Genomic DNA, 27,948 nt, shown 5'->3' on the forward strand with positions numbered 1-27,948 from the left:
GTTGTTTTTCAAGACAGGGTTTCACTGTAGCTTTGGAGCCTGTCCTGGAACTAGCTCTTGTAGACCAGGTTGGCCTCGAACTCAGAGATCCGCCTGCCTCTGCCTCCCAAGTGCTGCGATTGAAGGCTTGCGCCACTACCAGCCGGCGTGTTCCTTGTACATTTTTATTTACTCAATCACATAGCAGCTATTAGAAATTTTACTGATGATAACTGCAAAACCTGCTGGGAGTGGCATACCAGGTCATTTTTGTGAACTGCTCCTTTCATGTTTCCTGATAATGTCCATGAGGTTAGCCCCCGTGACCAGGTTGCTCTGTGTCTGTTTGTCTTTCTGTTGCTCCTTTCTCTTCTGCTCATGAAGGTAAGGGGAATTTAGCAGTTGTGGGGGGAGAATGGATCCCGTGGGCTTCACTCTTTTGGCAACATCCCAGAAGAGCCGTTTAGAGTTGTTATTGATGAAAGTAATCGCGGTTCCATCTTGACCGAGTCTCCCCACCCTGCCGACCTGAAACAAAGCAAAAAGACACTTTCAGGCGTCGCTTTTATTTCCAGAGAAATGAAGACTATCATTAAAGGTGTTTACACAGCTTACCATTCATTCAGATGCATGTTTTCTTCTGTGGGAGTGCATGCATACGTGTGTGTGTGTGTGTGTGTGTGCGTGCACACATGTGTGCACAAGTGTATGCTGGGTACTGAACCCAGCCTCAGGTGGGTCAAGCATTGAGCAGTACCCCTGAGCTACAATCCTAATGGTGTTCTCTGGACTGTACGTCTTAATGTATTTATGAAATCAAGATAGATGGTTGATGGCAACATACGTATTTTTTTTTGCTATTTTAATTTTAATGAAACAGCACAAGACTGTTTGGTCTAGTTTTTGTGCCTTGAAATGTTAGATTTAAGCTATTTCATTTTTACAGAGTTCTCAGTTTGACAGAATGGACACAAGTTTGTGATTCAAATACTGAAATCTATAGCTAGCACAAAATCTACTTGTTTCTAAATACAAAATGAAAATATCCTGAGAAAGTTTTCAGAAGAGGGGAAACAAAGTCATTGTCAACTTCTGTTCATCAACTGAAATGTAAAATCTAAAGTCTATACTTAAAAATATTTAAGTGAGGGCTGGAGAGATGGCTTAGAGGTTAAGAGCACTGACTGCTCTTCCAAAGGTCCTGAGTTCAATTCCCAGCAACCACATGGTGGCTCACAACCATCTATAATGAGATCTGGTGCCCTCCTCAGATGTGCAGGCAGAACACTGTATACATAATAAATAAACAAATCTTTAAAAAAAAATATTTAAGTGAGCCAGGTGTGGTGGCACATGCTTTGGATCCCAGCACTCAAGAGGCAGAGGCAGGCATATCTCTGTGAGCTTGAGGCCAGCCTGGTCTATAGAGCAGTTCTAGGACAGCCAGGGATAGAGACACCCTGTCATAAAAAACTAAAAAACAAATATTGAAGAGAACTGATGGTTCCTATGTAAGGTAGTTTTAAAGTTACTAAAGACAAAAAAGCTCTGAAAAAGTGAAAAGGGCTGACGGCCTCTAGGGAAGGAGACTGGCAAAGTGAGGAAGCAGACGCCGAGGTGTGTGTCAGCTTCCCGCTTTAGCTGATCTGATGAATTATATTGGATTGCTTTTTTTATATGGGTTGTTCAAATAAAATACAAACTGATGTAGAAATAGCTACAACCCACAAAAGAGGAGAAAATATTAACAATCATGTATTTGATTCAAGTTTTCTAGAATATGCAAAAAATATTTAAGGCTTAATAATAATGATAACCTAATTTAAAGACTGAACAAAGGATGTGAACCTTACCAAAGAAGATATACAAATATATTTGTATTGAAAATACAAGTATTGAAAGATATTCCTACAGCTACATTCACCATTGAGGAAATGCAACCCAGAGCCATAACAAAACACCATTTCATCCTTGCTAAGGGTGGCTATAATCAAGAAAGCGGGTTAGAATGTAGCTCAGCTGACAGAGTGCTCGCCTGGCAAGGAGGAGCCTTGGGTTAGATCCCCAGCAGGGCATAAACAGGGTGCACTAATGTGTGTCTGTAATTCTAGCAAAAGGTTATCCTCAGTTACTTTGAGATTTAAGGTCAGCATGGAATATGAGAATTCATGAAACCTTGACTTTAAAATCACTCACTCACTCACCCAATCATCAATCAAGGAATAACAAGACTTGGCAGATGTAGAGAAACTGGAACTCACATGTTGTTGAAGAATATGTAAAAGTTACTTTGGAAAACAGTCTGGTAGATCCTGAAAATGTTAAACACAAATTCACCATTGCATTGGACAACTCTGATCCTAGGTTCTAGCCAAGAGGAATAAAAATGCGTGGACAGAAAAACCTGTATATGAGTATTCACAGCAGGGAAGTTGATATTAACAGTAGCCAAAAATATAAAGTACAATTAGCGAATGGGCTCAGAAAGGTGGTGTAGCATAAATGGAATATTTCTGGCAATAAAAGATAAAACAAAATTTAAATATACATGCTATAAAATGGGTAAATGTTGAAGACAGTAAGAAAAAAAGTTAGAGAAGACCACACATGACATGATTCCTTTTACAGGAAATGATCACAAGAGTCAAATCTACAGAGGCAGAAGAGGAGGGTGAGTGGTTGCTCAGGTGAGTGGTTGCTCAGGTGTGGGGGCATCTGTTCTAAGGTGGTAAACATTTTCTAGACCTGACTGCAGTTATGTTTGTACAACTGTACACATACATTTATACACTTAACTGTTTGGATTCTTTTTAAATGAGTGGGTTGTACAGTTTCGAACTGTATCTACTGATGATTACAATGAGATACTGAGTGTAGCAGGAAGTGGGAGCATACCCCTGTAATCCCAGCTACTTGGGAAGCTGAGGCAAGAGAACCCTAAGTTTGAAGTTAGTTTGATCAACTTGGAAAAACACAATCTCAAAATTAAAAGGGGACAGGGCGGGGATGGGGAATGTGGCTTAATAGTTGAGTGTTTGCCCAGCATGCACGTAGCCCTGGGTCTAAAACCCACATAAAACAAAAACAACCTCCAATACTTTCTAAACTCTAAGGTAGCTGATGCTATCTAATATCAAATTACTTTTCTCAGAAACTTTCTACCATTAAAAATAAAAACCAGACACATGGGAATTCTTATTATACTTATCTTCGGCTTAGCAGTTCTACTCAAAAAAAAAAAAAAAAAATTTTTTTTTTTTTTTTTTTTTTAAATCTAGATAGGGTCTTGCTATACTGCTCAGGTTATCTACAAACTTCTGGGCTCAAACAACCCTTCTGATCCAGCCTCTCCCATAGCTGCCAATACTGGTTTGACTACCGTGCCCATGGCCAGAGGAACTCGCTGTATACTAGCTCTCATAAAAAGACAAGTACCTGAGTGCTACTGCAGCATTCTTTAAAGCATAGCAATCAATAAAGGGTTTGTTAACTCATAGTACATTCACACAGTGTATCATCTGTAGCAGTCAAAATGGGACAAGCCAAGTAAGTTAGTGAAAACATTTAAAGAGCCTGGATATACCTATTAACATCTAAATGGTACCTATTATGTATGCTGATGAGAAAAGACATCTGAGATATATTTAATAAAGCAAGGCATGGAACAATAGTTATGATGTGGTCCCATTCACATGTATGTAATAAATATGTGTACCTTATATGTATGTATGTTTATAATTTTTAAACTATTACCTGCCAAAACTCAAAGATAGAAGGAAATGGTAAAGAAGACCTGTTGCCAGGTGTGATGGTGCACACTTTTAATACCAGCGTTCAGGAGGCAGCAGCAGGCAGATCTCTGTGAGGTCTGCGGCAGGCAGGGCTATGTAGAGATCCTGTCTTCTTATTGTATGCCTTTTGTTATGTGTGGTACTTGTTACCATGAATATATGCTGTAAGAATTGAGATGATCTAAGACACAGACAGAGCTGGAAAAGCAGCCAGCTCTAGAGTCATCTAAACAGAGTCAAGAAAGCTCACATATTCACCAAGCCCAGAGGCCACCACTGTATTGTAGTGGGGGATACGGACGGCCAGAGTCAGCCTTGGGATGTCCTGAAGGTTAAATGACTATAATTAGCATATTCTAAAAGGCAAAGAAGATCTCAATATTGTAACATTTTAGAAATGTTTCTATCTAAAATTATGAAATATTTGGAAGGAAACATTCATTTGTTCTGACACTACCTCCTGGAGGATATTTGATTCCCGATGAAGCCAAAGTAAAACTCAAGCTGCGCTGCAGCGCAGACACTGCAGCGTCAGTGCGGCCATGGGGAGGCCATGGGGAGGCTGCGCTGGAGGGACTGTAAGTGATGCCGCAGAAGGAAGACAGGGCAGTCAGCGAGATAACAGCACTAAGCGAAGGCTCTGTTTCTGCCAGAAAGAGGGGCCATTGTTACTTCTGGCAGCAAAGGAAACAAATTAAACTTTAACAGGCGAAAGACTAGGACAAGTAAGGATATGAAGAGAAGACAAGATTCCTAAAACAAGCATTTTAGAGGATCACGTTTACTCTGGCCAGCACAGCAACTTAAAGCAATCTTTTAAACAGATTTCTTTTCAATATAAAATCTACCAGTGGACTTGATGAATGGAAAAAAAGCATTAAAAATGAAGCAATAATTTGGTGCCTAAAATGTTTTCTAAAGATTTAATTTATGCATGTGTGTGTTTTGCCTCTTATGGCTGTGTATCATGTGCAGACCCAGTGCCAACAGAGCCGGAAGAGGGTGCCTGGACCCCAGAACTGGAGCTACAGATGCTTGTGAGCTGCTCTGGGGGTGCTGGGAAGTGAACCAGGTCTCCTGCAAGAGCCACAAGTACCCTTAGCCACTGAGCTATCTCTCCTACCCTTAACATTAAAACAAATAAACAGAATTTTAGGTTTCTCACTTCTAGTTTTTAACATAGTTTAGGTATAAAGTTTTTAGAACCAAAATTTTGTTTGTAAGTGCACATACTCACACATGTATGTGCACATGCACACACACACACACATACACAAACATTTTTTTAATTTAAAAAAATTTTAAAATAATTTTATGTGTATGAATGAACGTTTTGTCTGTATGTACGTATGTGCACTATGTGCATGGTACCCAAGGAGGTCAGAAGAGGGTGTCAGCTCCCCTGGGACCACAGTTACAGATGGCTGTTGGCCACCATGTAGGCTCTGAGAACTGGCCGAGAGTTAACTCTCCAGTCCTAAGTATATATATTTTTTGAAGACTAAAATTATGCAAAGTTTCATGTCCTGCTTTTTAAAAAGTGTTTGCTCGATCTGACAATGCCTTATCCAATCAAACTCATCAACAAACTAGCAGGACAGGAAGCCCCTTACCTGATGAACATACTCATCCATGCTTGAAGGCATATCAAAATTCACAACCAGCTTGACGTTGACCAAGTCCAGTCCTCGGCCCAGGACTCCTGTGCTCACCACCACCTCATAGTCTCCGTCCAGTAATCCCTTTCCAATAAACCAAAAAAGTTCATTATTCAGGCCAGGAGTGGTAAGGCATATCTATAATTTCAGCCCTCAGGAGACAGAGGTCAGTAGATCTCTGAGTTCAAGGCCAGCATGGTCTAGATAGAGTTCTAGGCCAGCTAGTGGTACATAATAAAATCCTGTGCAAAAAAAAATAAACAGTAAACAAATAAATCATTATCTAGAACTTATTTTATATTGCTTTGTGTAATTCTGACGTTTTTAAATGCTCACCTCAGTATTTTGCTGTAACAGCTTTTCAATAAATAGAAGTCTTACACTTGAAAACTGATTTACCTTAAACTCTCCCTAGCCTCTGTGGAATTTATTTTACTAATTTACTCAAGCAAATCTCTTCCTAAGGTGAGCTTCTGCTCTGTCCCAGACCAAACTGACCTGATTTCTGAAAGAGTGGATTGTGAATTAGCTATCCATTTAGCACACACCCTCCAGAGAGCTGGCTTATTGCTCCCCACACGCAGAGGCCTGAGCAAGAGGAACAGTGAACTTCAGTCACTGCTTCCTCATGCTCCTGTCACCGAGCAGGTCTGCCTTATACCAGTTGGCAGTAGGTCATCTCTTGAAAATGCAGCAAAATAGATTCTGAAGACAGAGAATACAGAGCGCTATGGGCCAACCTTCAGTATGTCTCTCCTTTCCATCTGAGACTTCTCTGAGTGCATGGACGTGCTGTTTAGACCTGTGATTTTCTGAACTGCTTCACTCAACAGATCTGCACCTAGTTTGCAGTCCACAAATACTAACACTGGAGGTTTAAAGAGCTTCTTATCCTGAGGAAACAAGACAAGAAATTAAATTCTTCATAGAGCATAATTTATGTGGAAAACTCTGAAATCATTAGCATTGAGCTATTGAAAGGTTTACAAATAGTGCTAAAAAGAAATTATTATTTTATAATATAAAATAAAAGCATATCTTCTAAAACTAATGTTCTCATTTAAGGATGCACAAACTCATCATTTCACTTTTTCAACATTAATATTACAAATATATTTTAAAAATTTAAGGCCCATTACATAGTTCTAAATCCTGCTCACTAGTCAATGCAAGTTGTTTTTAACTTAATACCATAGTTGTATTTCTTTCATATATCAGCCACTCTACCAAGTCTGCTTAAATTAGTTCAAAGATTCTCAAGGACAGAATAGACAAGAAACACTTGGAAAAATATATATTTTTCACTTTGAAAGTTAAATATTTAACACTTTGAAAGTTAAAATATTGAAGAAGTGTGTGTGTGTGTGTGTGTGTGTGTGTGCGCGCGCGCACGCGCGCACATATGTATATTTGAGAAAGGATCATATTCTGTAGTCTAGGCTCACTGGAGCTCAATTTGTAGCCCTAGTTTGGTGTAGGAGTTCCTTCTGTTTGTGTGTTGCTTTCATTGGGTAATGAACAAAGAAACTGCCTTGGCCTAGTTTGATAGGACAGAACTTAGGTAGGTGGAGTAGACAGAACTGAATGCTGGGAAGAAGGGCAGAGGGGCAGATGCCATGGATCTCCTGCCTGAGACAGACGCTGGTTAGAATCATGCTGGTAAGCCACAGTCACGTGGCAATACACAGATTAACAAAAGTGGGTTAAATTAAGATCTAAGAATTAGCCAATAAGAAGTTAGAGCTAATGGGCCAAGCGGTGTTTAAATGAATACAGTTTCTGTGTGATTATTTCGGGTGTAAGCTAGCCGGGTGGCTGGAACGACAAGCAGCCGGCTCCTCCTGTTACACTAGCTAGTTTCAAATACAAGGCTATTCTGCCTTGGTCCTTCCAAATACTGAGATTATAGGCATGAATCACTATGCCCAACTCGTGAGGAATAATCTTCAAAATAAAATACTTTTTATAATAAGGAAAAGAAAACAGATTCTGAGTCAAAAGGGAGGGCACAAACACTGCAAACTACAAACTCCACGTGTGAAGGAGGATTATAAGTTCCAAGCCAGCTTGGCCTATAAAGTGAAACCTCAAAAACAAAATAAAATGTGTACCTAACAAAGCGGCAACTAGGCATCTACACTACATATTTCCAGAATCAAAACTTTGAATTGGGCATGGCAGCAAATGCCTTTAACCCCAATACTAAGGAGAGGGCGGTGGGAGTGTTGTGAGCCTGCGCTACATGGTATCAGTCAAGTCAGGGAAACATAGAAAAAGTCTGCCTCAAACAAACATCAGAAACAAAATTCAATTTGATCCTTACAGAATTCTGATGCACATAAAAGGATTTACTATTAAATATATGCACCAAAATTCCTCCAAAGCTACCCTTAAATATCACTGTGGAGCTGAGGAAATACAAACACAGGCCACAAACATGGCTGCCTGCTTAAATACTCACATTTAAGATTTCAAATAACTTCTTCTTTTTGCCTGGGTCTTCTACCCATAGGATGATCTGCCGCACGCTGGGGCAGGGCAGGTTCTTGTCCCCAGTGATAATCCTCACAGGGTTGTGCAGAAGCTGCTCCGCAAGCTGCTCTATGCTGCCTGGGATCGTAGCAGAAACCAAGATGGTCTGACACTCAGCAGGAGTGGTTTCCAAAACGTCAAGCACTTGCTGTTGAAAGCCCATCTTTAACATGGTATCGGCCTAAAAGGAAGACATTCTAAGCTCAGGCTTGTCAGCACCACAACCCAGAACCACTCAGGATAAGACTGAATAATTAAGAACAGAAAAAAATAAAAAACACAGAAAAATACAAAAGCACAGTGTCAAAAGGCCAACAGGGAAATGTTTATGCAAAATTATAAACTATATAACTTAACGATATGGTTATTATTATTAATAGCTACAAAAGAGACATTCTGTATACTTATCCATAAGGCACTTGTTAAATTATGGTAACATATAACACTGTGTCATCATGAAAAACAAACAGAAAGCTCTTTACTGGGTAATGAACGATTGCATGGAGAAAAGACATGAACACTGTATAACACAATACTGTTTATATCACAGAACAGAATGGAAGTATATATAGTCAAGAAATTAATTAGGCTGGGGGAATGGTTTACACTGTAATCCAACCACTCAGGACTGAGTTCAAGGTCAGACTGAACTACAGAGCAAAACCCTGAAAACTAAACTGCTACCGTGGAGAAGCCAAGAGAGCTGCTGTGTGTAAAGGGAGGGGCTGCTCACTGCACTTTGTCTTCCTGTGGTGAGAATCTAACTCAGGTCTGTGCGTGCTAGTGTCCCACTACTGAAGTGCATCTGTCAGCCTTGGACTTTGGAAACGGAGTCTTGGTAGGTAGGCTGGGCTGGCTCTGAATTCATGATCTTTCTGAGATAGCTTCCCAAGTGTTGGGTTTATAAGCATGAGCCACCATGCCTATCAGGGTTCACTTTTTGCTTTTCAAAATTTTATATCCTTCTAGCCATGGATATGTCCTATAAATAAAATTATTTTATTAAGAAAATTAATGTTGAGATAGCTATGGCTTAAATGTTGACTATGGTCCTAATGTTAGTATTTCTCCCCAATACACACTGAAGCCTCCCCTACCACTGGTTGTCCACGGATGTGCACTGGCTGTCCACTGAAGTGCACTGGCTGTCCACTGATGTGCACTGGCTATCCACTGATGTGCACTGGCTGTCCACTGATGTGCACTGGCTGTCCACTGAAGTGCACTGGCCGTCCACTGAAGTGCACTGGCTGTCCACTGATGTGCACTGGCTGTCCACTGATGTGCACTGAAGTGCACTGGCTGTCCACTGATGTGCACTGGCTGTCCACTGATGTGCACTGGCTGTCTTCTGTCTTCCCTCCAGAAGTGTCTCCATCAAATCTCAGTATATATTATACATCACCTTCCCAGAAAGCCTCTGGTTACCAATCTAAGAAAATATGTCCCTGCCATGTTGCCATGGACAGGTACACTAGCCACAGCTCCACAGGCACAGCTGATCAGCATTCCTTTCCATACATCCACTAACCAACAGTATCTGGCACAATGAAAGCCCCCAAAGAATACCTTTAGTAGATATAGGGACATCCTTAATTCTAAGTACTAAATAAGACCTAATTTTGTAAAAGGCCACATGTCAGTGTCCCAAACCTCTTAAAATCCAGAAATTACCTGGGGTGAGTTTTTCAGGATCTCTGGGCTGCTGAATCACTGTCCGGTGAGAAAGCCAGTCTAGACTGCAGTCACTGGCACACCAGGCAGTTCTGTTTTTGAATGTTTGTCACTTCCTTTTATCCTAGAACTGGGGAGGTGGAGACAGGCAGAGCCCTGTCTCAGGGGCCAGCCATTCTACCCTGCTTGACAAGCTTCAGGCCACTGGGAGACCCTGGCTCAACAAACAAGGTGAAGGGCACCTAAAGAATGGCAGCAAGGTTAACCCCTGGCTTCCTGGTAGCCCAGGCTGGCTTTGGATTCACTAATTTTATGTGTTTGAGCATTTTTCTGGCAGGCCAGTCTGTTCTCCATGCATGTGCCTGGTACTTGCAGAGGTCAGAAAAGGGTGTTGGATCCCCTGGAACTAGGACTAGAGCCACCAGGTGAGTTCTGGGAACTGAACTCCAGTTACTCTGTAAGAGTAATTAAGTGCTCTTAATTACTGAGCCATCTGTCCAGTGCCCTCAGACTGGCTTTGAACCCACCCTCTAGCGTCTGCTTACTAAGTGCTGGGGTCACAGGACAGCACATACTATCTGGACCTCAGGTGATTTTGATCACTAGGCCAAGTTGGACAGACCAATGCTTATCCACTGCAACACCATGTAAGTGAGACAGTACAGTCTGTGCATAGTCCGACAGAGCGAAGGAAGAAGGCCTCAACCCTCCTCATGAGGGACAGGACAGTTTCAGAGTCTCTCATTCTGAAGTAGTGAGGAAGGAGCAGGATGGGGGTGGGGGAGAATTCTAGGCCAAAGGGAAGATCTGACAAGAGACAAGATGTTGACACTGAGCAGAAGTTTCAGACTGCAGGAAATGGCCTGAGCCCTGGCCCTCCCTCCTTGAGAGCCATTGCTTGCTCTCAGCTCCTGTCCCAAGCTACTGTGCTGACTCAGCTGCCAACGCCAATGCCAGGCCCTCCATTCTCTCTGCTCACTACTTCCCTCCAGCCTTCTCTTGGAGTAACCAGACAGCACACAGACTCCAATGCACGCTTCCTGCGTGGAGAGAAATGTTTCCCTTCGTCTGCTGTTCAGAGGAAGGGCGAATTCAGACAGCGTAGCCAGGACCCAGCATTTACTCGCTTACCCTTTGCTAAAATTAAAAGCACACTATAATTTATGGAGTCACCTCTCCAGCTGCCTTCTTCCTTCCCCACATGCAGTCTTCAGAAGGCTCATAAATGATGACTTTACGCGACTCTCAGACTTAACCCTTCAGTCCCAGGGCCTCCACCCTGCCCTTGACCCCTTCGCTCTTTGGCTTGTTTGTTGACAGCTTGGTCTCTGAGTCCTTCTTCTTTAACTTCTCTTGTACTGAGCAGGGGAATGGCTTCCCTAAACCACCACTTTTACCAAGCTACACCCAACTCGTAATTTAGAGAGCCTCATTGTCTCCCACATCAAATCCAGAAGCTTCTGCCTCCCTTTCAGGGCCCTCTATAATTTGACTCCACCCGAGCTGCCCCACTCCATTTCCTATTATTTCTCAGGAAGGGTTCTTCAAGCTGGTTGGTCTCCTTCCTCCCTCCACAAGACACTTGGGCTTTCTGACGGTGCTGCTTATCTCTTCATGGGAATATCTGATCTGTCCTCTGGTTTTTAAATCTTCTGAGGAGCAGTCAAATCTCATTACTATTTTTTAAAATTTTTTTTAAACAACCTTTTTTTTATTTTACATACCAATCCCAGTTCCCTCTCCCTTCCATCCACCCATTCCCTCCACCTTCTCCCCACCCCACCCCCTTCCACTCCTCAGAGAAGGCAGACCATTAATATGTGAGTGTGTGTGTATGCATGTGTGAGTGTGTGTGTGTGTGCGCGCGCACACACACACACACACACACATTAGATTTTTGAGGCAGAATTTCTCTGTAGCTTTAGAGCCTGTCCTGGAACTCATTTTGTAGACCAGGCTGGTCTTGAACTCACAGAGATCCGCCTGCCTCTGCCTTCTGAGTGCTGGGATTAAAGGTGTGCACACCCACCACCTGGCTCTATTACTATTAATAGTGCCAAAGCATTTACTCTCTTAATTCTACTCCTGACCTTATTGCCCTAGACAATTAGCACATCATTTACATAATACAGTATTTATTTTATTGTAGTTTTCCCCACTAGTTCATGGTATTCAAGACAAATTCTAACCTTTACCTGTTCTGTGGAAACCCATCATATCCAATCATTTTCTTCTTATAATACATTTTTTTTCAATGGTGGAACAGATAGAATCCAATACCTTGCAAATGCTAGGCAAGTACTTTACAATTCAATTATACTTACAGTCCTTTTTTTTTTTTTTAAAGATTTTTAGTTTATGTGTATTGTGTATGTATGAATATGTACATGCTTGGGCCTGGTGCTCACAAAAACTAGAAAGTGTCAGGTCCCATGGAACACAGTTACAGACAGCTGAGAGCTATGGTGTAGGTGCTGGGAATCAAATCCAAATCCTCATAAGAGCAGCTGGTCCTCTTAATCATGGGGCCATAGATCCTTCCCCAGTCCTTGGTGCTTTGGATTGGAGTATCTCTAGATAACTCAGGCTAGTCTTATATTTGAGATCCTCCTGTCTCTCCTTCTCTAGGTGAGTGCTGTGTTAACAGGCATGTGCTCCTATGCCTGCGTGACTTTTTTATTCCTTTTCTTTCTTTCCTTTTTTCTTTTTTCATTTGTGTATGTGTGTGTGGTGTTCATGTAGGTGTACCTGTATATGTACAGACACTCGTGCCTGCATGAAGGCCAGGGGTTAACCTTGCTGCCATTCTTTAGGTGCCCTTCACCTTGTTTGTTGAGCCAGGGTCTCCCAGTGGCCTGAAGCTTGTCAAGCAGGGTAGAGTGGCTGGCCCCTGAGACAGGGCTCTGCCTGTCTCCACCTCCCCAGTTCTAGGATTGCATGAGTGGCGTAGGAGGTCCTTCTGTCTATGTGTTGCTTTGGAGGATACAAGATTAACTCAAAAAAAAAAAAAAATCAGTAGCCCTCCTGTCCACAGATGACAAAAGGGCTGGGGAAGAAATCAGAGAAACAACACCCTTCACAATAGCCACAAATAGCATAAAATATCTCAGAGTAACTAAACAAGTAGAAGACCTGTATGACAAGAACTTTAAATCTTTGAAGAAAGAAATTGAAGAAGACACCAGAAAGTAGAAGGATCTCCCATGCTCTTGGGTAGGCAGAATTAACATAGTAAAAATGGCAATCTTACCAAAATCTACAGATTCAATGCAATGCCCAGCAAAATTCTTCAAAGACCTCGAAAGAATGGTACTCAACTTCATTTGAAAAAGCAAAAAACTCAGGATAGCCAAAACAATCCTGTACAATAAAAGAACTTTTGGAGGCATCATAATCCCTGACCTCAAACTCTACTACAATACTGAAAACAGCCTGGTATTGGCATAAGAACAAACAGAAGGACCAATGGAACCAAATAGAAAACCCAGATATCAAACCACGCACCTTCGAACACCTGATCTTTGATAAAGAAGCAAAACATATCAAATGGAAAAAAGAAAGCATATTTAACAAGCGTTGCTGGCATAACTGGATATCAACATGTAGAAGAATTAAAATAGACCCATTTCTATCACCATGCACAAAACTCAAGTCCAAATGGATCAAAGACCTCAACATAAAGCCAGCCACACTGAACCTTATAGAAGAAAAAGTGGGAAGTACACTTGAACGCATTGGCACAGGGAACCACTTCCTAAATAGAACCCCAGCAGCACAGACACTGAGAGAAACAATTAATAAATGGGACCTCCTGAAACTGAAAAGCTTCTGTAAAGCAAAGGACACGGTCAACAAGACAAAATGAAAGCCTACAGAATGGGAAAAGATCTTCATGAACCCCACTTCAGACAGAGGTAAGATCTCCAAAATATACAAAGAACTCAAAGAACCAAAAGATCATATAATCCAATTAAAAAAATGGAGTACAGGTCTAAACAGAGAACTCTCAACAGAGGAATCTAAAATGGCTGAAAGACACTTAAGGAAATGCTCAACATCTTTAGTCATCAGAGAAATGCAAATTAAAACAACTCTGAGATTCCATCCTACACCTGTAAGAATGGCCAAGATCAAAAACACTGATGACAACTTATGCTGAGAGGTTGTGGAGAAAAGGGAACACTTCTGCATTGCTGGTGAGAATGCAAGCTGTTACAACCCCTTTGGATGTCAGTGTGGCGATTTCTCAGAAAATTAGGAAACAACCTTCCTCGAGACCCAGCAATACCACTTTTGGGTATATATCCAAAGGATGCTCAATCATGCCACAAGGACATGTGCTCAACTATGTTCATAGCAGCTTTGTTTTTCATAGCCAGAACCTGGACACAACCTATGCCCCTTGACTGAAGAATGGATAAGAAAAAATGTGGTACATTTACACAATGGAGTACTACACAGCAGAAAAAAAAAATGACAGCTTGAATTTTGCAGGAAAATGGATGAGTGAGGTAACCCAGACACAGAAAGACAATTATCATATGTACTCACTCATAGGTGGTTTTTAAATATAAAGCAAAGAAAGCCAGTTCTGGGAGGGCGGGACAAACAAACGGGCCCTCCTCCTACAAACTGGCGCCTACACATGAGTGTACCGCCACACTCAGCTTTTATTTATGTGGGTTCTAGAGTAGCAAACTCAGGTCCTCACTGACTGAAAATCTCCTTAGCTCCACATCTGGGTTTCTGTTTATTTCTGCTTGATTGTTTTGGTTTTCTTGAAGCACAGTCTAGCTATGTAGCCTAGATTGGCCTTCGTTTTATGATCCTCCTGCCTTTGGCACTACAGTAGTGGATTATAGGTGTGTGCCAGCATACCATGCTGGTTATTTTCATGTTGCTATGGTTGTACAGGTTAGTTTCAAAAGATCAGATTGGACCCCAAAGCCTACAATGGTGACCATCTACTTTATTTAAACTTAAAACTTTTTACTTTATGTGTATGAATGTTTTGCCTGCAAGTATGTCTGTGTATCATGTGAATGTCTGATACCCACAGAGGCCAGAAGAGGTCATCATATCCCTTGGAACTGGAATTACAGACTGTTGTGAACAGCCACGTGGGTACTGGGAATTAAACTTGGGTCCTCTAGGATAATGGTCAGTGGTCTTAACCACTGAACCATCTCTCCACCTACTATTTTAAAGAAAGTATTTGCCAATCATTGGCCTATACTGTTTACATACTTTTTTAAAAGTAAAAATGTTATTTGGGGTGTGTGTGTGTGTGTGTGTGTGTGTGTGTATGCATGTATATGTGGGTATGCTTTGTCTGTAGGTTACAGAACAACTTGCTGGAGTTTGTTCTCTCCTTCTGTCATGTAGGTTCTGGAACTGAATTCAGATTGCCTGGCTTGGCAGTAAGCACCTCCACCTGCTGAGCCATCTTGCCAGCCCCTATTTGAGTATTTCTTTATCGCAACAGACAGGATAATGTTTTGACCTTTATTTCAAGTGAATGTCTTTTTTCTCAAAATTTCAGTATCATGTAGGTTTGAAACATAGTGAAAATGTTTCTGCAATCCCATGTACATATCCAGAGTTGTACCTACACAGTACTTCTGTACTGACTTCTGCCAAAACAACCTGTATGGTTTACCATCTCATTTTCCTTCTGAGCTACAAAGAAACCACACCTCTTCAATGCTAGGGCACGTGGGCAGGAGCCTCACATTACAGACACTCCATACATGATTGCTAAGTGGACACTTTTTCTGCACCATGATGTGCCATGATTTCTTTTTTTTTTTCTCATTTTTTTTAATTAAAGATTTCCATCTCCTCCCCTCGTCCTTCCCCTTCCCTCCCCTCCCTTCTACCCATACCCCGACTCCCTCCCTCTCCAGGTCAAAGAGCCATCAGGGTTCCCTTCACTATGTTAAGACCAAGAAAAATAAGAGAACAAGCACCACCTAACTCCACCCAAAGGCCGCCCAGGAAAACGCTGACTTAGCAGACCTTTCAAAGGATCCAACTACATGTTTTTCATTTCTTTTAGACATCTTAGTCTATGAGACATTACAGCATTGCTCGTCTTCACTGCTACTCTACGACTACGACTACCCAAGTTCTCATAGGAAGTGGTAAAAAAAAAGTTCAAACTCTGGTCTTGAGGGTCTTGGCTACATCATCTTTACACGCCTGAGGGACAAGGGCGCACCAGGATGTGTTCACGGTCAGAGGCTGGCACTGCACTTTATCACTGCTGCATAAGACCCACCCTCTGCTGTCACTGCGGAGGGAGACCATGAAAAACGTGTCCTGGATGCAGGGATGGCATATGCCCAGTTCTCATGCTTGTCTGCATGGTGTTACATGATCTAATCATTGGAATGATAATGGTAATAATAATAATAGAGGTATGGCAGGATGATTCAGTGGGCAAAGGCACTTGTACCACAAGTGATGACCTAAGTTCAACCCCTAAAAACTCATAATGGAAGGAAGGAACCAACTTCCAAAAGCTGTCCCCTGACTTCCACACAGGTGTCAAGACATGCATGCTCCTATGAGCATAGTCATGCACACACACAATAATAATAATATAATAATAATAAATACAATTAAATACAAAAATATAGGGCTGACAAGATGACTCAGTGGCAAAGGTGCTTGCTGTAAACCCTCTAAGCCTGATTTAATCTTTGGCACCCATAGGTGGAAGAGAGAACAACTTTCACAAGTTGTCTCTAATCTTCACACTCACATTATGGCAAGTGCATGAGTACATATACACACATGAGTACATATACACAACATATATACACACTACATACACACATGGGTACATATACACAATTATACACACACACGAGTACATATACACAACATATATATACACACATGAGTACATATACACTATATATACACACACGAGTACATATACACAACATATATACACACACATGAGTACATATACACTATATATGCACACACGAGTACATATACACAATTATATACACGCACGAGTATAAATACACAATTATATACACACATGAGTACATATACACAATACATATATACACACACGAGTACATATACACAATATATATACACATACAAGTACTTATATACACAATATATATACACAAACATGAGGATATGTATATGCAACATATATATATATATACACATACACATAAGTACACATACACACTATACACACACACATATATATATAATAATGCCCCTACTTCATTTTATACTTTAGAAGTATAAAATGGTATGCTAACAACATCACTATACCAATGCCAATATAGAAAAAGAACCACTATTCAAATACCATAAAATAGCCACTATCAGCTACTTCTACAGTTCTTGTAAATAATTATTGTCCATGATTTTTTTTAAATGTCAGGAAGCATAAAATGATTTTAAAAACCTGTCATTGTGAGACTGGACAGGTAATTCAGTGGTTGAGTGGCTGAGTAGTTGCAAAGCATGCAGAAGGTTCTAGGGTCAATTTCCAGTATAGCAAAATAAAACAAAATACAAGAAAGCCCAAAACCTTATCATGGAGATTATAGTACCCACTGAGTTTGAGTGTCCAACACTAGGAAAAGGTAGCTTTGGTTTTAACCGAGTCATGCCTTAGTTTAGTTGCAGTGTACCTAAGAGTCAGCATAAGACCCAGTGGAATAAATTTTTACAAGTACCTAACTTTTTTTTCATTCAGAGAATGCTCTAAATATACAATGACATTACATAGCTACAATATACTTTTAAAATAAATTATATGAAATCAAATGATTGTTTTTAAACATGTATGTGTAGTGTATGTATGCTTGCAGGTGCACACACAGGCATGTCCATATATGCATGTGAAGGTTTAGAGATCAACAGTCACTGTCTTTCTCAATCACTTTCCACCTCATCTTACACACACACACACACACACACACACACACACACACACAATTTATTTTTCTATGTATGTGTATTTGCATGATTATGTGACAAAGTGCATGTCTGGAGGTCAGAGAACAGCCTTGGTGCTAGGTCCTCACCTTCCACCTTGCTTGAGCCAAGGTCTCTCTTACTATTTATTACTGCTTGTGCACACGGCTCTTAAAGGGCTTCTAGAGATCTGAACTCATGTCATCAGGCTTGACTGGCAAATGCCCTTACCCCCGGGGCCATCTTCCCAGACCCTCACCTTAGTCTTGGAGACAGTCCCTCACTGAGCCCGAGGTCAGGACTGGCTAGACTAGCTGGCCAGTGAGCTCCAGGACCTGTCTGCTCTTCCCACGCTGCTGTTTCACAGAAGCATCTCCATGCCCAGACTTCACGTGAGTGCTGAGGACTTGAACTAGGTCCTCACGCTGACACAGCACACACTAACCACGGAGCCATTGCTCCAACCTCATCAATAGGTTTTAAACATTACTACTTACTTCATCTACTACCACAATTTTTATGGCACCAAGTGATACGGAGTTCTGTTTTATTATATCCAGAAGTCGTCCGGGGGTTGCTATGATAACCTGAATAAAAGAGCAAAGGCAAATTTAAAATTAGATAATATTCATTCATTCACTCAATCTTTGTTGCTTTCTTTTGGGCTAGGGTCTCACTATGTACTCCCGGCTTGCCTCCACCTTCTGAGTAGTGGGGCTTACAGGTACACACTACCACACCTGGCCTTTCATTCTATTTTTTACTGGGTAGCTAGTATATACAAGACACCGTGTAAAGTACCACAATGAATAAGTCATACACTGTTTCTGCTCTCAGAAAATAGTCATCTACAGGAAGAAACAAATAAAAATGCTATTGTGATACATAGACAATAAACGGAGAAGTCTGTCCAGGTCATAAAACATGAAGATGAGTCTAAAGGACCAATGGGAGGAAGGTGAGTACTTCAAAAACAACAACCAAAGTACACCTATGTAGTTCCTGAAGTGGGTGTCTACAAAGGGCTTCTTGGAGAAAGGCAAGATTCCAGCACTGGCCAGGGAAAAAAATAAGGCAGCCAGGGACCTCCTTAAGTAGACAGCAGTACTCAGAGATAATGGAGAGATGACCTAAAGCCACAAAACCAGCTCCAGGTACTTCTACCATTCAAATTAGGGCCAAACCAAATCACAATATGAGATTACACCTTTAGACAAAACAGGAATCCTGATACTATATCAATGAATACTAGACATCATGCATCTCAAAGCACTTCTCCCAAAATATTTACTAAATACAAAAGGAAAAAACAAACTTTACAGTTTATAGACAAGTTAATCTGCAAGGTAGTAGCACGTGGAGTGTTTCCCTGGTGAGGTGATCTGAAAGAAAATGGCAAGGCCTTGTTGGCTCAGGTATGGTCTCGTTGGTGAAAGTGTGTCACTGTGGAGGCAGGGTTTGAGGTCTCATATATGCTTGAGATATCGTCCAGTGTCTCAGTTTACTTCCTGTTGCCTGCAAGTTGTAGGACTCTCAGCTCCTTCTCCAGAACCATGTCTGCCTGCATGCTGCCATGTCCCACCTTGATGATAATGGACTGAATGTCTGAAAATGCAAGCCACCCCATTAAAGGCTTTCCTTACATAAGAGCTGCCATGCATGAGACCTGGAGTTCCACCCCAGTTCCTCAAGGAAGAAAAAAGAAAGTAAAAGCTGCCCAAAAAGGCGCAATGAAAAGAACAACATATATTTCTCTCTGAAGTGGTTTGTCAGCTGGGCATGGTGGAGCACACCTGTAACCTCAGCCCTTCAGATGCAGGAGGACTGCTGTAAGTCTGAGACCAGGAGACAGATGGGGGCGGGGCTGGCTCAGCAGGCAAGAGCACCTGCTGTACAGCACGAGGACCTGAGTGCAAGGCCTCAGCACCCACAGAGTTGGACAGGTTGCGCGTGTGCCTGTGAGCCCAGCACTGCGGAATTTCAGCTTCAGTGAGAGAGCCTATCTCAAGGGAATGACTCAGGAAGTGAAAAAGCACAACAACCAGTGTCCTCCTCTGGCCCCTACAAGTGCACAGGCGTACATACCTGCACACACACACACACACGCACGCACACACACACGCACGCACACACACACGCACGCATGCACATACATCACAATACACACCATACATAAAGAAAAATGTAAAAAGAACAAACTGAAAGGATGGCTCAATGGCTAGAAGCACTAGCTGTTCCCAGCACCCACCTGGTGGCTCACAACCATCTGTGACTCCAGCTCCTCTACACTAGGTACTCACATGGTGCATATACATACAAGGAGGTAAAACATGCATATACATAAAAAACTAAAATTCAGAGCAACAAAAACAAAAAGAAGTGACTTGTAAATCTTAGAAGTGTCAAAATCATTAAAAAAAAAATGTTAAGACCACAGCAAACTCAAGAGGACTGATATATGCTTAGTTTCTTTCCCATTGCTATAATAAAATACTCTAACAAAGCAGCTTAAGGGTAGAGGGTTTGTTCTGGGTCACAGTGCAAAGGTGCAATCCACTTGTGGTAAGGACACTCACAATCAGAGAACAGAGAACAATAACTGCATGCTAGTGCTCAGCTTCACTTTTCAGTCTTACACAGTCCAGGAGCCCCTACCAGGAAATGCTGAACTACAATTAAAATGGGTCTTCCCACACTGGTCACTGTAATCGACATAGTCCCCCAGGGGCATGCCCAAACACCCATCTCTCAGGTGACCCAAGATCCTGTCAAGTTGACAACATTAACCATGATACACACCATCCAAATATATCATATGATCCTGTACCTATTATTTTTTAATGCTTATTTTTTGAGACAGGCTTTTATTCTGTAGCCCAGGCTAGCCTTGAACGTTCAATCTTCTTGCCTCCAAAGCCATGGTGCTAAAATTAGAGGTGCTGCCATTACATCAGCTTGAGCTGGATTCTTATGCTAGGGGACCAGGTATAGGGTATGGTGTGAATGTCTGTGTGTGTGTGTGTGTGTGTGTGTGTGTGTGTGTGAGCACGCGTGCACACATGTGTGTATGTGCACATATGTGTGTGTGTGTGTGTGTGTGTGTGTGTGTGCGTAGGTGGCAGAATTCTAAAAATGTGAGTGGGCTCCAAAGTGTAGATGACATGTTAATTTCTGATCTATTCTAATATGTCATTGTTAACTTCCTGAATCTGTAATTGCATTATGGATATGCAGAGTAATGTCCTTGGTTAGAAGAATCACATTCTGAAATATATAAAACTGACAGAACACCAAGTCAGAAATGTACTTCCAAGAATCCTGGGAGAAAGAACTTTCTTATATTGTACTGGTTTCTTTTGTTCAAGTTGGTTTTTTAAAAAATGTGTGAAAAACCCTGTCTCGAAAAACAAAAACAAAAACAAAAACAAAAAAAAAAAAATAAATAAAAAATGTGTGAAAACACTGCATCCAGTCATCTAAATGACTGAATATTGTGAACCGTAGTTTACCCCCAATATATTAACTATTTTTCTTTCTGAGAATGAACTGCAGGCAGCATGATAGAGCAAGCTCAACACTCAGAAGGCTGGGGTGGATGAACTTAAGCTGGAGGCCAGCAAGCATACAACAACTTGTCTTGGAAAGCCAAAAGAAGGCCAGGTGGTGATGGTGCATGCCTTTAGTCCCAGCACTCAAGAGACAGAGGCAGGCGGATCTCAGCAAGTTCGAGGCTAGCCTGGTCTACAGAGCGAGTTCCAGGACAGGCTCCAAAGCTATAGACACACACACACATATATATATGTATGTGTGTATGTATATGTATGTATATATTATGTGTGTGTCTCAAATTGCACACGTTTATATGCATCATAATGTTTCAAAGCTGTGCAATAAAATAGATTGGATGCTTATATGAGACTCTAGCAAGTTCTACTAACCCAATGCAGTGTTCATATGGTAATGGTTTGCCTTATAAACAAATACTGCTGCTGAACTTATGATTTTTCACTAGCAAAATATCACCTTTCTCTGTATATATAGTGGAGGTTTACGAAGAAAATTATGATCCAATTCCCCACTAACTGCCAATCAAAAACGTCTTACAGGTGTATTTGACATGCATTAAATCTCTCAGACATATCTGATGAGATGTCTGAAAAGCATGACAGGTATTAATACAGAGGTTTTTTAATATTGCAGTATTTTTATACCTGTTGGTAAGTACCCATTGTCCCTTCTCCACACAGGGCTCTCTGACAACTGTTTCTCCCTTGGAATGTCCAGAAGAATAGGCGACCCCGGAACAATGTCTGCACCTAGGCTACAGTCCACTCTTTGCCAACCTTGCCTTAAGCTGAATCAACAAGGATGTACAGCCATTCTAACTTAAGGAAACCAGAGCTCACCAAAGCCAGCTCTCTGTGACACCGTCAGCAAGTTCCCACCTGCTAGATCACATTACTTCCCGTATCAGAAAACAGCCCCCACACAGCAGCACGGTGAAGAGGGTAGCAGAGTCAGCTAAACTAAGGTTCCAGTTTGGGAAATTATTATTTATTAGCTAGGAATATTTAATTAAATCCCAACTTCTGAGATCTGCCTTCCCAATCATGTAAGATGGGATAAACAGACTTATCTTCAGAGCAAATGTGGTTACACGAGATGAAGTATATACACAACAGAGCTTAGTATGCGAGCACTCGGGAAGCTGCGGTTCATTTTCTTCCTACATGAAACGAACCTTTTTATTTAAATTTTTTTTTGATATAAAGCCTCACTGTGCAGCTGTGTGCTGGCCTAGAACTCACTATGTTGCTCAGGCTGACTACAAACTCTCAGCAATACACCTGCTTCAACCTCCAGGGCAGGTATTACAGATTAATCACTACAGCTGGCTATAAAATTAACTTGAGGGAAAAATGACCTAGTTGGCAAAAACCTAAAAGCTACCTAAAATCACATCCTCAAGGAGAATCATGCGCACACACCTACGCGCACGCACAGACACACACACACACACACACACACACACACGTTCCTCGATTGCTTACAAGCAGGTGCTTACCTTCACCTGCTGGCGCAAGCGATGGAGCTGTGGGGGTAAAGGCAAGCCCCCCACGAGAAGCACTGTCTTCATGTGTGGCAGACCACTCATCAGCTCCTTGGCTTGCCTCTCTATCTGGATGGCCAGTTCTCTCGTTGGTGTAAGAATGAGTGCCGATGGAGTTTTGTCCTGAAAGAGGAGAAAAACAACTTGGAAAGCCCGACGAGAATCCCTGCTGATGTGAACTATGCCCTTCACAGTGACACCACCAGCCCTGGATATGAGCCTTCTGCTCACGCCATGCAGTTTTCCTCCAAAATTGATCAGAAATTAAACCCATTTCTTACATGACTGAGATAAACAACCAAAGCTCAAAAGTGGGCAAGGCAGGAAAGGTCTTCTCTTTCGAGGAGGAATCCCACGGTCACATGAAGACCCACCCAAACTTGGCACTGTATTTTGATTCTCCACTCTCGTGCATTTACATCCTTACATCTTTTTTCTTTTCCTTTCCTTTGCCAAAGACCTTGAGTCTATATCTGGGCGCGTGAGGGGCATCCACATCCTCTCCTCTCCCTTAGCTCTCTTCATCAGCCATGTCTGAGCTGCACTTTAGGCCTCACGCCATCCTCTACTTCTTTCTTCTCTTTCCTCTCCGCCTACCCTTCTCGCTCTTTTTGTCCCATGCACAGCCCACAAGCCCCCAGGACAGGCTGAGCATCCTCAGCCCAAAAGTCTAAAACCAAAACGCACTTTAAATACCAAGACTTTGGAGCATCGACACGGCCCAAAGTTTCAGATCCTGGGAGCGGTGGGGATGGCTCAGTGGTTAAGAGCACTGGCTGACACGGCAGAGGACCCAGGCTTGGTGCCCAGCACTCCCAGGGCAGCTCCAGTTACGGCAGCACCAACGTCCTCTTCTGGCAAGGGCCCAGACGTGGTCCACTGACACAGAGGGGAAAACACCCAGACACTTAAATAAAATTATAATTTTTTTAAAAATGTTTCAGATTCTGGAGCACTTTGTATTTTGAATTTCTGAACTAGGGATGCTCAACTAGTAAAGTCTACGCAAATATTCTAAAGCTGGTTCCAAACCATTTCAGATGACGCTTGGCAAGGACGAGGAAAACAAATCTGCGGAGCTGGTGAAACTGTGCGTGAGAACGCTTTATGCACTACAAACTACCAGAGAAGCTAGTATTTCTTGTTCTGTTTCGCTTGAGACATGGTCTTACTACAAAGCCTAGGCTGTCAGGAACCCAGTTCTCCTGCCTCAGCGCTAGCATACAGGCTTGTGCCACCAGGCCCAGCAGTTAAAGATGAACCACGGTCACAACTAAGAGTGCACCAGCACTATAACTTTAACAGGCCATGCCAGTTTCTCTAACCCAAGCGGCTTAGCTGCCATAAACCGCAGCTCATCCATCTGGTAAGCAGGGTTTTTCCTCCAGATCAGAACTTTGTTCTTTTATAGAAAACCTGCTAAAAATAAAAATGTTTTGTAAGGAAATTAACTTTTAGGCCTTCCAGGAAGAGAGTTTTGGTTCAACACAATAAAAAGAATATTCTTTGAAATTATGCCTCACGTGTGAAACAGAAGCAAAACCACCAGGCACGTCAGTGACTTATATAGAGACTGAGATGCAGCTTGCAAATTTATTAATTATGAAGAAACTTGGTAAACACCACGTCTGTTTGTGAGAATACATGTCAGGTCTGTACATTACCTCGAACAAAGTTCGGATGATAACAGGAAGGAGGAAAGCAGCTGTTTTTCCTGAGCCGGTGTCTGCGCTGGCCAGAATGTCTCTACCTAGAAGCCCCATAGGGATCATCTGCATCTGGATGGGAGTTGGCACCTCGTAGCCCGACTTTTTCAAGTTCTGATTTAAGGTCTCAGGGAAGCCACAGTGCTCAAAGTCAATAATGGGTCTGGCAACTTCTTGTCCTTGAACCGAGATTCCTAGCTGCTGTTTGAGTGTTTCAATCTGGTCCTCTCTCAGGGTCCCAATAAATGGGTGCTCTCTATAGACATAAAAGGCACCCAGTGGGGACTCAGGCTCGGAGGCAGCTCTCTGCGGGCTGCTGGCCTTTGGCGACTGCTCCTCTCCCTTAACCTGCAGCAGATGTTTCGCTTTGCACTCCAAGCTGCACACATCCTCGTCAGTCTTATCGCAGATGTACTCCCCGTAGCGACCACAGACAACGCACACCGGCTCCCCAGGCTCCGGCCAGCGCTGGCTTTTGGAAAATGACTTCACAGGCTCTTCGGAAGGAACGCTGTCCTTCGCACCCTGTTCAGGTCCTACCAGACAAGCCTCGGCCAACTGGCCAGAGGGCCTTGGTGAGGAGCTTGAGGCACTGCCGGGCTTGTCGGCAGCGACAGCTTCTTTGGTAACTGAAGCGTGAACTGGAATGGCTCCGGCGCTGTCCAGCTGAAGGTCTTCCGCTTCTGGCTTACTTTTTTTACCTACACAGCCTTTGAGATCATCATTAGAATTCCTCTTGATTTTCAACGATCTTGGAACAAACATTCTTCAATAGTCTGTTGAGGAAATTGCACAAAGAGATATATTTTACCCTCAGTTAAGTGTTCACATGTTAGTTAGTACCTCGTGATGTGTTGGCGAGTTTTACTCAAAGCAATAGTGAAGATATCATGTCACTACTTATGCCAGACTTTTCTTCCACTTACCAATTTCCTCTGGGGTCGGGGATATAGTCCTTCTCCCCCCCCCCCCCCCACCCCACACACACACACGACCCTGCTGTGCAGAACACCTATTTCTGTTTACTGATCAATTGTGCTTTCAAGAATTGTGGGACATCATAGACATTCTACAACCAATCCCTTCAACAGCATTTTCGCAAAAGAAAATTAGAATCTTAAATTAGATTAGAATCTTAAAAATCAAAATTAAGGACCAAACAGGAAAAAAGGCTATTATGTTTATCTAAGTAACAGAGTGCTCATTCTGTGTATTATGTTTATCTAAGTGACAGAGTGCTCATTCTGTGTATTGCTGCTTTTTCTAATCTTCACAACCAGAGAAAGTAAGCTAATGCAACCTTAAATTCATACACACATATATATACATACATGTAATGTTTTATATTACATATATCAGCATAACAAATACATGTATACACACACATATATGATTGGAGATGTGCTTTAGTGGTAGGGAGCTCTGCTAGCACACGAGGGCCTGAGCTTCACATTCCAAAGAAAACACTAATATTCACACACACACACACACACACACGTGAAGATTCTCAGGCACCTAAGGATTAAGTATATTTATATTAAAAAAAAAAAAGATTTCTAAGTGTTAGAAACCAAGTATTCTTACTCTGGAGAACATTAAAAATGTTTTTACAAATTATTCAGTGGGGAAAAAATGTTTAGCCTTATTTTGGGACTAAGAAATATGCTGATAATTTTCTCAAAATAAAAAACCTTAAGATATCGCTAGATCCCATTTTCTATTAAAAAACAAAAAACATGGCACCCAAGCCGCTTAGACTAGAGACTCCGCCAGGGCCATCAGGAAGGGGTGGGGCCGCCCAGAGCCGGCAACCCCCTCCTCCCGCTCTCGACAACGCCCGCACCCGGCGCGTTCCCGCCCTCCCCATCTGCCCGTGGGCCCGCGCTCCGGGCACGCGCACGTACGAGAACCCCGGCGGGCGGCGCGGTTCTGCCGGCTGCCGCCTCGCGCCGGGGTTAAGGAACACAGAAGCGGGAGCCGGAGGCCCGAGCTGCCAGGGCGGCGCACGCTCACCCGCGCGGACCGGGCCGCGTCCGTTCTCGCTCGGGCCGCTTTTTTCCAGGCGCTGAACCGAACTTCCGGCGGACTGGCCCCCGCAGCTCCGCGTCCCCGGCCGGGGAAGGGGGGGGGTCTAAGGGCCCGACGCGTGCGCGCGGTAGGAGGCGGGGCTTCGGAGGGCCACGCCCTCGCGGTGATGCGACTGCTGGCGGGCGGAGGGGAGGGCGGGGGAATCCTTTTGGAAGAGTGAACGCCGCCGGGGAGTAGGCTGGTGGGAAAGCAGAACTGCCAGGAAGGGCGGGGGCCGCCACGCTCAGAAAGTGGGAAGTTTGAGTGGGCCAGAAAAACCCTCTTCTCCCGCCAGCGGCTGAAAATAACTCCAGAATCCGAGCAACGTGATATGGCGTAGTTGATATGCCAAATATTCACCGCCACAGCACTCCGCCCCGCCCTGTGCAAAACTAAACCAAAAAGGAAGAAAAAAAATAAAAACCCTCAAAGTCTGTTCCTAGTTCCAGCGGGTGGTGGCCTTTGCGCTGCCAACGCTGCCAACTTCTGGAACAGCCGGACAAGTCCCAGGACGCTTGCGCTTCTGTTGGGGTGGGGAGGAAATAGGAGAGGGAAGCAGGGAAATTGAGGTAATGGGTGTCAAGTCAGGTCTTCTTTGTTTTTAAGAATATATTTTGATCTAATATTTGATGCATACAGAAACTAAATTTAGCAGTTAAGTGTGAACATACTAACAAAACAAAAATCCTACTTTACATTGCCATTAGTAAATTAAATGCTAAAGCATTTGTTTCTGTATCTCTGGGAATCTGCTGCTTGCTTTGGCCTGATTTTGTGTGTTTGTGTGTTTGTATGTGTGTGTATTCAGCTTGCCTTTTTCTTTAGATATATTTTGGCTGACAATGTTTTGTTTCCATTTAGAGATATCTAAAAATAATATATACCATATATATGTATATAGCCTTTCAATATTTGCTTTTATTAACTTTTTTCTATGATTCGCTGAAGTTGCTAGTGTGCTAGTAACAATTCACTTTACTGACCAGACAAATGGGATATCATTCCTGTCAGGAATGTATTCTGTTCCATAGCAGATGTGAATATGAAAACACTTTACATCCTTTGTCTATAAGAACACACTAAATGTATGTGTTTTTCTGCGTTTGAGGGTTACAAACTTACAGTAACTCTTACTTGAGTTAGGTGACTTGTAATTTGCCTTTTCCCATTACAAATAATCACTTTTGAAGTTAATGTTTGTTCATAATTTCATTTTTTCCCCTTACTTTGGTCTTTTAAGACAGAATCTCATGTCTGACGTCAGACATGATCTTCCTGCCTACACCTTCCAAGTGCTAGGCTTACTGCCTTGTGCCACTGTTGCCAGCTTGTGTCTTTGTCTTTAAAAGCTTCCTCCTTCTCCAATCATATAAACTCTTCTTGCCCCACAAAGCCAAGCTTTGTCCTGGAAATCATAAACAAGGCGCCCCAAAATACTGTTGTTTACCTCCAACAGAGAAGCCCATTTGCCCTTC

The 27,948-nt window shown here is 42.5% G+C and overlaps 1 protein-coding gene across 1 annotated transcript; it reads right to left on the reverse strand.

Moving 5' to 3' along the window:
• On the reverse strand, window positions 1-26,524 carry Ddx59 (DEAD-box helicase 59). The gene is made up of 8 exons (XM_038349167.1): window positions 26,420-26,524; window positions 24,365-25,182; window positions 22,656-22,823; window positions 18,088-18,177; window positions 7,890-8,141; window positions 6,169-6,321; window positions 5,384-5,512; window positions 1-507 (listed from the first exon to the last, which is right to left on the reverse strand). The coding sequence occupies exons 2-8, from the start codon at window positions 25,169-25,171 to the stop codon at window positions 244-246; spliced, it is 1,863 nt and encodes a 620-aa protein (XP_038205095.1). The 5' UTR covers window positions 25,172-25,182; window positions 26,420-26,524; the 3' UTR covers window positions 1-243.
• Window positions 26,525-27,948: the final 1,424 nt, after the last annotated feature.

This window comes from Arvicola amphibius, chromosome 12 (genome assembly GCF_903992535.2).
Source record: "Arvicola amphibius chromosome 12, mArvAmp1.2, whole genome shotgun sequence".
Taxonomy (NCBI): domain Eukaryota; kingdom Metazoa; phylum Chordata; class Mammalia; order Rodentia; family Cricetidae; genus Arvicola; species Arvicola amphibius.

Coding starts and splice junctions, on each gene's coding strand:
- Ddx59 (XM_038349167.1), bottom strand. CDS start 25,171: ATGTTTGTTCCAAGATCGTTGAAAATCAAGAGGAATTCTAATGATGAT. Junction 18,178..22,655: donor GCTTGCGCCAGCAGGTGAAG/GTAAGCACCTGC, acceptor TCTTTTATTCAG/GTTATCATAGCAACCCCCGG. Junction 5,513..6,168: donor AAAGGAGAGACATACTGAAG/GTTGGCCCATAG, acceptor TTTATTGGAAAG/GGATTACTGGACGGAGACTA.